This window comes from Colobus angolensis, unplaced genomic scaffold (assembly GCF_000951035.1).
Source record: "Colobus angolensis palliatus isolate OR3802 unplaced genomic scaffold, Cang.pa_1.0 Scaffold31, whole genome shotgun sequence".
NCBI lineage: Eukaryota > Metazoa > Chordata > Mammalia > Primates > Cercopithecidae > Colobus > Colobus angolensis.
Window position 1 is genome coordinate 10,522,733 of NW_012116377.1, and position 12,587 is coordinate 10,535,319.

Here is a 12,587-nt window from a genome sequence, read left to right on the forward strand (position 1 = left end):
CAGAGATGACACCCTCAAGGGACCCCTAAGGGCCTTTGTATTAGTTCCTGGAATCCTAAGTTTGAGGTTCCATCTGAACCAGAAGGACACATGAGGAAATGAGAGCTCCAGAGTCAAGCTGTCTGCTGAGTGAGCAGGCCACCCCGCCTCTGTTGAGCACAAAGCACCCCAAAGCCCACTGTAAAGCCCTGTTCTAAGACCGCCCAGACACGTCCCCTCTGAGTATTGCTCACATTTCCTAACAGACCAGCACACTGTCTGATAGTAAAGAAATAAACTATCTTGTCTCTTCTGCATGAATATAATTCCAAATCAAAGTGGAATTGCATTTTTCTCCTACATTCATAAAATAAGTTTGATAAAATGTTCTCATAGTTTTCTGCGTTTTTTTAATATGACATTTTCTTCATATTACAGCTTTAGTACTTGCCTTAATATGGCAAAATGGTAGTAATTTCTGTACTTATTTCAGGGACAAATGTGCAATGTGATTTTTTAAACATTAATTTAAAGCAAATTTGCTATGCATTTTTATTCAGTCTTGAGCCTAAAGTGAAGCCTGTACTTACGCAAACAGTAAGATGAATGCCTGGATTTTAGTAAAACAGTAAAAAAAAAAAAAAAAAAAAAAACTAATTAAAAGTTAAGTAGATGGGGATTTAATCTCTTCAATTTAAAATCCCTTAGCTTAGATCTCTCATTAGAAGGGCTTCATTAAAACAAGCTGTAAACATTGTCCATAATTAAACACGAATATATGATCTATGAAAAAACTTGGCCCTCAGGCCATATATATTTAAATATACAAAATTCCATTTGTATTTGATTCTCTTGCTATTAGCTCCATCCTCCAGTGAAACGCATTTGTGTGTACAACTGTCTTGTTCCTACACCTCCACCAGGGATCATATTAAAAAATGCTTCTTCCCATAAACTGAGAAGTATTAATTGATAAGCCACAGGGAACTTGCACTACAGCATGTCCTTACCAATTCATAGTTTATGGGACTGAATTATTCATCGGAATCTTTTTACATGATGTCACTGCAACCCAAGAGCTAAGAGCTGTCAGAGCACCTACAGGATAGTGATGGAGAAAAGAGAATTTTACTTATAAACCAAATAATCACCTCAACTTAATCCTTATACTTCCCATACTCAACAATGGAAGCTTACTCTTAAGCCCTATCATTTCTGAACATGGAAGGTATTCATGCACACCCAAAATGGTCTAAATTAAGCTGCAATTCTGTGAGGTAGGAAAAAAACGCCTGGTTTGGGAGTCAGAAACTGTGAGCCTCAGTTGTACTTTACTTCTCTAGAATCATTTCTATAAATTCTAAAATGAGGGTTTGGATTAGTGAAGGGTTAAGATTTCTTTCAGCTGTAACATTTCATTAGGATTCTATAATGGTTAGAAAGTGTAAAGAGAGCAGCTGGTCTATTCTGATGCATGATAGAAATAAAAAAAAAAATATGATTTGCAATATTCAAGTAAATGATGCGTAATCTTCTCCCCACCCCCAAGCCTTCTGGTTCCCTTCCTGTCAGGTTTGGTATACGAAATTTCTGATCACTTAAAACAGCTGCAGTTTGTAATTAGAACAATTACCTGCTGGAGGGGTAAGAACATACAAACAAAATACAGGGACTCATCTCACCTCATGTATTCTAAAAACAAGAATTCTGAACAATGCAAGAATTTTTAAGCACTACCCACTTGGGATGTTTTGAACTAATTAGTCATTTAGGTAATACTTTTAAAGTGTTATTCTACTTTGTGTTAAAAGAAGAATTAAGCCTGGTGTGGTGGTGCATGCCTGTAGTACCAGCTACTCGGGAGGCTGAGGTGGGAGGACCACTTGAGCCCAGGAGTTTGAGTCCAGCCTGGGCAACATAGTCAGATCCTGTCCCTCAAAAAAAAAAAGTGCAATTAACCATAATTAAAATGTTCTACACAAGAAATCTTACTATAGCAGAACTTTATACCATAACATCCTCAAACATAATAGTTCTAAAACCAAGTACCTTATAATTCTTCCCTCTCCTTTCTGTATTCCCTCTGAAGAGGAAGGGGTGGTGCTTATTTAGCATCTGGTTCATGGTCTGTGGATATCCTTAATGGCTGGCTTTGAATCATTTTCAAGGAGTCTGCCTTCTTGGCCTGGTATGGTAGCTCACACCTATAATCCCAGCACTTTGGGAGGCTGAGGTGGGTGGGTCACTTAGGAGTCTGAGACCAGCCTGGGCAACATGGAGAAACACTGTCTCTACTAAAAACAGAAAAATTAGCTGGGCATGGTGGTGCACGCCTGTAGTCCCAGCTACTTGGGAGGCTGAGGTGGGAGGATCACCTGAACCTGGGATGTGGAGGTTGCAGTGAGTTGAGATCGCATCATGCCATTGCACTTCAGCCTGGGTCACAGAGCAAGACCCTGTCTCAAAAAAAAAAAGAGATTTCTGCCTTCCTTTTATTTCATTTTTATTTCAGAAGAATGACAGAATTAACTGGAACTAAGTCTAGCTTTTGTTTTTCTTCTTCTCTTTAGCAAGTTCCTTAGTTCCTTCAGTCTTTCTGCTATGTGAGCAGGGTGTTTATAAAGACAGATGATTTAAAGATGACTGAAGACAGATGTTAAATTTGAACGGTTTCTTACTTCCCTAGTTTCACAAGTTAGGGTCTTAGAAGTTGCCAAGCAGTACTAGGATGCTCCTCTAGGACCGAGGTGAGTTAATGCACAGCCTTGTACTTGCTAAGGGGGAGGGGAGAGAGACTTGGGGATCTGCATATGGGTGTGTCATGGCGTGCACAGGTGCAGAGAGGAGCAGGGCCCAGTGTTGCCCAGCTTTCCTGAACCATACTTCACCACCTTGGCTAATAAGAGCCACTTGCACTCTGTCCAGAAAAACACAAAAGTATATATACTTAGCTGACAATGAAGGTACAATTTCAAGTGAGGAAAAACAAGAAGAGGGGCTGGAGGAAGCTGAGAATAATAAAGGTACAGTAGTATTCTTGACTTTTTGGGAAAAGGGTTGGTTTTTTTGTGTGAGGGGAATGATGTAAATATGAATAGTGGTGATACCATACTCCCACTGCAGCGTATTTTACGTCACGGTGAAATCTGTTTCTGAGAGCTACCCAATGTGGAACTCTTATTTTTTAAAAAGCTATCGTCTGTAGAAAGAAGATAGGTACTGGCAAAACACTACCCTCTCAAATACACTGACTCCACAGAGAACAGAGTATTTTACAACCTAAGCTGAAACACAGGATGTAATTCAGAAATCATTCCACAGGGCTGAAAGTTTCAATGTGATAAATTATTATTTTTAAACTAGGGTCACTGAATAAAATCTAACCCTGGTAAATAATGGTTGGCTCTGGACGTCACATCTCATGCCACCATATACAGGCAGAAGATACAGTATGTCTACGTGACTTGTCATTTCATTTGTAACAAAGTGCTAGATCCTAATGGAATTACATTTTTCATACAATATTTAATGTAATTACACTAAACATTCAGTCACCCTCACATAATTATTTAAGGGCCTAGTAGATGAAATTGTATTTCACAGAAACAAGGATAAGTTGAGATGGAGACACAGTGCCTATGCTCGGAAGTCACTGGAAAGCACCTGATCACCATAGTAAAGATGGCCAAGGGCTTCTGACCTGATTAATAAGGAGTCATATAAGAAATGGCTTTATTAGAAAAAAATGTAGTGTACACATGGCTAATTTCTATCATCGATATACCTCTTGGCTATTTTATCATTAAAACTGGATACAGGGTTTGAACTTCTTTAGAAGTTAGTGGCATATCTTCCTATTCTGATATGTGACTTAGGGAAGGCATTATCCTCATGTGATAGACACCCTTTATTTCTTTTCATAATTACAAGTAATCAGTAGTTTAGCACTGGCACAAAACAGAGAGAGTATTACTTAGGTAGTGCTTTACGTGTAAGAAGTCACACTTCCAACCCCAGAATCAGGCACAGGTATGCCATCTGTAGAGTTTTAAAATCCCCTATTATCACTCAAGTCTCCCATTATTATTATTACCTAGTAGTAATTAAATTAATGTGATAATCTGTAACCTAACAAAACCTCTGAATGAAGTTTCTTTCTTCTCCCTCTTTTCCTGTTAGATGTGCAACTCCGAGCAAATGTGCAGTGTGCAGTATTGATTTCCAGCTCCTTTTAAACTCCTTCAAGTCTGCTATTAAACGGAGACAACCACGTCAAGATAGAGTCTGTCATAGGATTCCCTGAAGCATAGAATGAGGAGGAGACTGAGCAAACACGACCCGGGAAGGCACCAGTTGAACCAAGACAACTCTGTAAGACAAAAAACATGCAGTTTTAAACATTCCTGTATCACCAGCAGACCACCACCTGTATGCCGGAAGGGATCTGCTCTGCATTAAAAAGTACTTATAATAAATGCATCCTGGAAGGCCTAGAAACTGACTTTCAATAAACAGTGACAATCTGGAGACTAAGTGATGTGTGTAATATATGACGGGGCTTCCATGTGGAATATTTTTAATCAATATTGTTCATAACTTTTCTTCATCAATTTAATCCACCTTGACTTTGGTTACAAAATAAATTACTTCAAAGAAAAAAAATCAATCACCTTTAAATGTTAGTTTGATAATTATTTTTTAAGTACCCTCTATCACATCACTCTTGTCCCTGTTTATAAACAGCTGATGGATTAAAAAGACAAATACGAAAATCACCTGAATTTTGGGATAACACTTGCATATATTTTGGATAGAAATATCTATTTCTCAGCAAAAACATTAAGTAGAAATCACCGTAAAATAGATTAGAAAATATATTTAAAAATAAAACATACAAAAAATCAATCATAATTCTGCCCCCAAAGAGATCACTGTGAATATTTTGGCTAATTTCTTTCTAGTCTTTTTCTATACCAGCATGAATGGTTATGTATGATGCCAATTACTGGAAAACCTATAGGCATCATCTGAATGGGCAATTCTGTTGTTGTTTGATTTAATGTGTCAAGAACATGGTTCTTCAGAAATGCTCTCATGAATTCAGGACTCTCCAACAAGACAATCTTGAGCCATTTGCTACCAACACACACTGACCACTGTGGCTGCCTCTAGCTGCTTCCTGGAGCTCCAGGGACCCTAGGGCTGTGCATCTGTTCAGCCTTCCTCTACCCCAATCCCATCTGCCAGTTAATCCCAAGGCCCTGAAGTGAATAGCTCCTTGGCATAAAGAGGTTGGTAAAGGTGGTGGGGACAACGTTTCTAGTTTAATATCCATTCAGCAGTTTCAATTAAAAAAATAAACGAGGAAAATAAGCTCCTTGGTGCCTTTTTTCTTTTTTGGTCACTGTTACGGGTTTATATTTTCCCTTTGTACTTCTACAAAATGCTAATTCTGCCTTAATCTTCAAAAGTCATCCTAAAGATTTCCACACTGCTGCTTTAGTTTAATCCATAATTCATATGGCTAAAGGAGCAATTTATGCTCAGGAATGGAAATCAGAAGACTGACTGGCAAGAAGAGGTGCTACAATACCTTTTTTTCTGTAATATGCTCACAAATATAGCCTCCCCACCTCTCAATTACTATGTTTTAAAAGTCAGACATGCTATTCTATAGTATGTAACAAAGACATGTATTTCAATGGTATTTTTATGCAAAGCTGTTTTCTCTGCTTTACTTGGACTGAACATAGTCTAAATACTCAGAGAAGCTGTCATCTATGAGATCTTGTCTTCATTCTCATGTTTCCTGAAATGACACACTGGGCATTTTCTGCTTTTATGTTGACTATAGAACCCCTGGATTTCTGATAATTTTACTAGGCAAAAAGAAGTAGTAAAAAATTAAAAAGTAGTAAAATATAGACAATAGCATTTTGTTTGTATTAAAAGGGAGAACTTGGACTTCAGGGTCGAATTTCAAGCAACAGATAAGTATGGTAATTGACAAAATGGTTTACAACAATGACAGATGCTAAATCTTAGAGACTGTATTTTATGGGGAACAAGAGCAACACATAGCAACAATCAGCTTGTCCCTGCTTTTCTTAAACTGAGAAACTTGTCAAATATCGCCAAAACAGACCTTTTATTTCAGAGTTATTATTAGAATTGTAAAATCATTTCTTCTACATAGGTTCAGATGAAATCTCTAAAAACGTCTCATAATTGCTCTTTAGCGCCACAGTTTGTTGACTGGTTTTTACTGTGTGCCTCTCTCTGAAAAGCCAAATCCACCTCTCAGTAAATGCACTTGTCTCAGTCAACTTCAAGTGTTCTTTGAAATTATTTGCCTTTTTAGAAAGCAAAAGGTCAGAGATAGAGGAACCTCTACATTTTCCTGCTGAAAACCATTCACATAAACCACTGTTTAGGCGCTCTAATAAGCAAGGAAATAACTTGCCTAAAAATCTAACTTGACTTGGCAGTAGCAAAGTCAACTGCTGTCCTTTCTGATCCTGATGTAGATGAACTAACAGAATCCTGAGCCACTGAAATTTTCGTATTATAATTCTTTTCAACTTTTAAAATAAGCATGGTTTTCTAATACTCCTTCCCTTTGCCTTTCACTAGATAAAATATAAATCCACACTTGAAGGCAGGGCCCTACAGTCTGCCCCATACTTCCGCTGGGTCACTATTGTCTACTACACAGCAGTCGGAGTACTCATTCTGCCAACTTACAGTTTAGACAGGTGCTCGACCTTACTCAGTGAAGTGGGTTCTGCACCAAATGATGAGGCTCTGTTGGGACTGAATTATTTGGGATTTTGCTCATCCTCTTACCTTATTCTTCTGGAAGCACTGTTGTACTTTTCACTTCATCTTTCCCTTCAGTAATGCCATGCTTTCAGTTTCTACCACTTATAAGCACTTGTCTGTTTCCAGCTACCATCCTCCAGAAACAACTTCCTATTTTCTTTTATGATGATTTAATAAGATTGCTTCCTTTCTCACTCAAGGTGAGCAGCCAGCTGACCCCATGATTTCCCAGGATAATGCCCTGCTATCTTCATTCCACATCAATTACCCTGTAGATCTTACCATCACATTCCATTATTCTAATTCTTAGATATAAAATTACTTCTCACTAGTCCACATCTGTTGAACCTGCTCTTTGTTTTCCTGGTAACCATTAGTCAACACCTCCCACCTCTGCCAGGTCCCTGAATCTTTTGGGTGACAACACAGCTTCACATTCATGGTCAGCCACTTTAAAATGAAAGGACTGAGATAAAAATCGTGATGCTTTTAGCCAAAACCCGCTGCAAAGCTTCTAGAACAAAAAGTAATAGACAACACAAACTTCAGAATATTAAACAGAATCCATTTCAGAGCACATAAAGGATATAAGCGCATTCTCAAATTGATTTTTCTATGCGACGTTATTAGAATAAAGCATGCTATATCAACTCAATGAGATTCTCAAAACAAACACAGGAAGCAACTCAGTTTTCCAAATATGCTTATATTAGGGAGAAAGTAAGAACATTTTTTTTGAAAGTGACCTTGAAAAATCCAAGTCAGTAAAACTCTAAAAAACTTCTGACAAGGTTCTAGGTACCCAAAGCAGAACTGAAATAGGACGTGGAGACCCTGCGACCCAGGGCTCCACATAAGCCAGTGGCATTGGTACAGGAGCCTGAATCACATTTGCCCTCACTGACTGCAATGGCTCTAATCTGCAAGCAAATCGCCAGCAGAACCTAGCTTGCTAGGCAAGGCATTCTATTGTGGTCATTTTGGGGTTAGTCTGTATAGCCCTAAAAATTGTCTGATGTATTCACTTATCAGATAGCACACTGTAGGGGGAAAAACCCTAGTCAGGAAGTTTAGTACTTCCTTGAAAAGTGACTTTAAAAACCACAGATCCTTATGATGATTAAAATTCAGGACTTCTAGGTGGGGTGTGGTGGCTCATGCCTGTAATCTCAGCACTTTGGGAGGCCAAGGCAGGTGGATTGCTTGAACCCAGGAGTTCAAGACCAGCATGGGCAACATGGTGGAACCCTATTTCTACAAAAAACACAAAAATTTAGCCAGGTTTGGTGGCACATGCCTGTGGTCCCAGCTACTTGGGAGGCTGAGGCGGGAGGTTCACTTGAGGCTGGAAGGCTGATGTTGCAGTGAGCCATAATGGCGCCACTGCACTCCAGACACGGTGACAGAGCAAGGCCCTGTCTCCCCCCATCCCTAAAAAAATCAGGCCTTCTAATCACATAATAGTTGAATTTTGACATATAATTAACTTGTGGGTGAGTTTTCAAGTTTCAAAATAACTGAATAATGACATATGAACACTAGCTTTAATGGGAGGGGATTCAGTTTATCATATAAAATGTTTAGGGTACTGGGCTGCAGAACTAACAGTTATTGTTAGGAAACAGTTTTACAGAATTTTTAGATTTGCAATTTATGTATAATCATACCTCAGACCATAAAGAATGTGGACGGACCTCTGCTGTAGGACTTTTAGGGCAAGGTTAATTAATCCTACTGAAAACAGTTTCAACACAGATTTCACGGTTCTAGTAACTTTAGCCCTAGAGAGATGTGGATGATGTTTTCGTGTATTCATTACGCACACTCACAGATACACATATAAAAGCATTTCTTTGCAATGAAACACTAGATATTTAAATTCCTAGCATCAGTCAGCTAATTATCTAGAAGAAACAAAACAAACACTGGTGGGTGCCAGCTGTGCCCTGGACTAGGCTCTTTCACAGGTATCTTCTCATTAATTGCCTAAAATGTCAAAATTTAATGAGACCTTTTTCCTGGAAACCACCTTGGTGGATTAAAATTAATGATTATTTAAAGTTTCATAGGGTACTATGCTCACTACCTGGGTGATGGGATCATTCGTGTCCCAAACCTCATTGTCATGCAATATACCCATGTAACAATTCTGCACGTGTACTCCTTGAATCTAAAATAAACATTGAAGTTATTTAAAAAATGAGTTTCACTTTTGTTCAGAATAGTTACAAAGTTTAGGTGGAAACTTTCTAATATCTACATAGACATGTATAAGAATACATGGTCAGAAACCAACCAAAAAGAGGGAAGTTTTGTTTCTCCCAGCTAGATGAATTCTTGATTATATCAGAAATGGGCAGAAATAGTACTAAGTGTTTCTTCCGCTCCTTCTGCCAAAGAAATAGAATATCTGCTTGTATCTGGTCACTATGAATTTGCAAAATGAGGAATGAGCACTGATTGACGTCAGTTCCATTTAATTCACTCCAGACACCAGATGCTGTTAAGTCAAAACTGCAGCAGGACCCAGGAGAGTGACAGAGATAAACTACTGGCCAGGCAAAATGGTCAGGTGTGCACGAAGCTCTGTTGCAGTCAGACAGTTTAGGGCAGTTTCCATTATTGGTGTCTTCCCTGCCTTAAACTGATCAATAAAAATGTTTGTTATATACTAGAGGCCATAAGCAAAAGATTTATTGGGGGATAACATTATCTGGCATCTGCTGTTGTTCTTTTTAAATACTGGGAGGACAAAACTCTATTTCTAGCTGACAGAAAAAGCCATGCTCTGCTGGGCGGCACCGACCACTAAGCAAAACTGTGCCCACCAGTTGGAAAACTGCTTCTACCATCCCAGGGGGCATCACATGCTTTACCAGACAGACAGGCAATAAGCCACTTAATTTAAATTGTGATATAATTGAAGTGGATTAAAGCTGATATGTAACGATTGTCAGACTACGCTGTTGAGAAAACTAATTGGAAGCAAAGAACCTGATTCCTGGTGACGGCGCTTTTCCCTGATGGAAGCACGTGTTTCCAGGACAACAAAGAGTGGTCTTCTGACTTCATTAATATCACTCTCCTTCATATGATAAACCAAACTTGTATCAGGTTTAGCAAAGACCTACTTTACCTGCATTACTGATTGACAGCAACAATCTAATGCACTGTTCATTATATTAAGAAATTCATCTATCCTATGGACACTTTGCGCTGGTGGGTGAAAGTGCTACGCCAGAAGTTGTCCAAAACCCAGGGATGATTCTGTTTCACACTGGCTTTGAAAGTTTCTGGCCAGGTGCAGCGACTCATGCCTATAATCCCAGCACTTTGGGAGGCTGAGGTGGGTGGACCACTTGAGGTCAGGAGTTCCAGACCAGACTGGCCAACATGGTGAAACCCCATCTCTACTAAAAACACAAAAATTAATCAGGCATGGTGGCATCTGCTTGTAGTCCCAGCTACTCAGGAGGCTGAGGCAGGAGGTTGCAGTGAGCTGAGATGGTGCCACTGCACTCCAGCCTGGGCAACCGAGTGAGATTCTGTCTCAAAAAAAAAAAAGTTTCAAAATTTGTTTTCCAGTCAAGGAGGTTAGCATGGTTATTATTTCAGTTATAACCCTGTCAGAAACATTCCTATAAACAATTCGGCCTCTTGAAGGTCGCATTTTAGAGCATTCCTTACATTGGGTGACTTTCTCTCATTCATCAGGCTTTAAACTCCATATACACCCCTAACATTAAATTATACCCTGTGTTAAGAGAGATTCCAAGTAGTTTTAAAAAGCAACAGACCAGAGGTTCTCAATGAGAATCTGCATATTTGAATCACCTGGGCTCCAGTCCAGGTTAATTAATTCAGAAATTCACGGGACGGGGAGTACAGGGCCGGGCCAGGGAAAAGTGAGGGTGCACTTGAGCTAGAATGCATTTTAAGAAAAGCAATCGAGGAATTTTTCTTTTACTGGCAATGCAAGCTCACATTAAGTAATTTGCCTTAGAGACTTCTCCATATAAAAACGTTTATACTGACCCAAACTTTTCTTGTAACACATTTAGACAGTAAATAAAAAATCAGATTTCTTACCTGTGTGATAAAATGTGAGAAAAAATAAAAGTACTCCCATAAATATATTACTTAAAAAAGTGACAACTCCACAAGTAATTCCTTCTGGGACTGGGTAGACAGTTTCCACAAAAAGCTCAAAAAATATAGGTACACTGCTATTCAAGAACACTCCCAGGAGAATACAGGAGGCATACAACGTCACTAAAATAAAAACACAAACATTTTAGTTTCACAGTAGTGGCCGTGAGTCATATCAGACAGATCTTTGGGGTGTTCTCTTTCCCAAGTATTGACTCAAAAATGTCTTCTCTTTTCAAAGGTAGTTGATAAAGTTTGACAAAGTTTCACACATCTGCCAGCTCTCTGCTGTGGTTTTCTGGAGTAGACACAAACCATTTTATTGCTGGATGGGTACCAGTTTATTTCCTTTATCTTTCTGGTGGATTATTCCAGAGCACAAAACAATTTACCACCATCATATAATTAAAAGGATTCTTCTCCTGCTTGGTCACACTCCTTCAGACTCGTTCCATAATTTTAGAAAGAGAATGTAAAATCTAAGAATAAATGTCAGAAACATTAAATGTTACTGAAAATTACATATTTAAAGAGATTAATAATTTAAAGAGGTTAATAATTGCTTTCAAGCACAAAATAAACATTATGTAGTATGTAATTTCTTGAGAAACACAACGGAATTAGTCCTCAATTTTGGAATGGGTTTTAGGTCAACATTTTTTTTAAATGAGTAACTTTTCTGAAACACAGAAAAAGATTCCATCCAGAAACGTACAATTAATAGTGACTAGGATCCCCAATCAAACCATAAAAAATCTATTAACACTATTCTGTGGCAAAATCTATTGAATAAGGATGTTATTCTTATAAGAAAGTCTGGGGAAATATACTACAATTAATTTTATCATTGCTACTACTGTCTCTCTATAAACCTTTGTGAATTTTAACTTGAAGGTGAAAACAGAACCCAAAAGGAAAAAATGATACCCTATTTAGAAATCTAAAACATGTCTCTATATCCTAATAAGTATATCATATTCACTGATAATAATGAGTAGAATTTATCCTAAGTTTAAGGTTACAAGGAAAATATTTTTAATAAAAATATTTGTTAAGGAAAAAACAATCCTGTATGAGAATTTCAGAAAGTAAGGAAGTTACATTAAATCCGTTATGTATTATTCACACACTCACAGAACGTATCAAATTACCAAAGTTTACCACAACTGATGCGATCATCAACAGTCCATGACATTGTTGAAGGGGTAAAAAAAAAAAAAAATAATAGTATACACTGATTTCTAATAGAATTTCTTTAATTAACCTCCACTCTTGCTTCCCCCTCCAATTACATTAGTCTTTGGCGATTATAAATATTTAGTATATTCTGATAATACAAATAGTTGGTAATTACTTCGACTGTTTCTTTGAATAGAAGATAGATATGGAAATAGATAACAAAAGAATCACTTAGTGAATAAAGAACATACTACTGGCTAAGGCAGTGACCAAATTATGTGCACAATTACTTGGGAAGCATCTGATAGCTATGATAAATACCATTTAAAACGTGACATAATTTTCAAGAGATTCTTTTTTTTTTTTTTAATTTTTTTAATTTTTTTTTTAGATAGAGTCTCACTCTGTCGCCCAGGCTAGAGTGCAGTGGCCGGATCTCAGCTCACTGCAAGCTCCGC

General features: G+C 38.0%; 1 protein-coding gene and 1 long non-coding RNA gene across 2 annotated transcripts in view; one reads left to right on the top strand and one right to left on the bottom strand.

The window, feature by feature from the left end:
* Positions 1-2,110: 2,110 nt before the first annotated feature.
* LOC105517996 lies at positions 2,111-4,509 on the top strand. The gene is made up of 2 exons (XR_001002759.1): positions 2,111-2,726; positions 4,159-4,509. It is a non-coding gene; the product is annotated as an uncharacterized LOC105517996 (long non-coding RNA).
* The window catches only part of DIRC2 (disrupted in renal carcinoma 2), an 85,149-nt gene continuing 75,027 nt past the window's right edge, over positions 2,466-12,587 (bottom strand). The window contains exons 8-9 of the mRNA XM_011950798.1: positions 10,891-11,073; positions 2,466-4,348 (exon numbers count right to left, since the gene is read on the bottom strand). Coding sequence (XP_011806188.1) covers positions 4,233-4,348; positions 10,891-11,073 — 299 coding nt within the window. The 3' untranslated portion in view covers positions 2,466-4,232. The remainder of the gene's footprint in view (positions 4,349-10,890; positions 11,074-12,587) is intronic.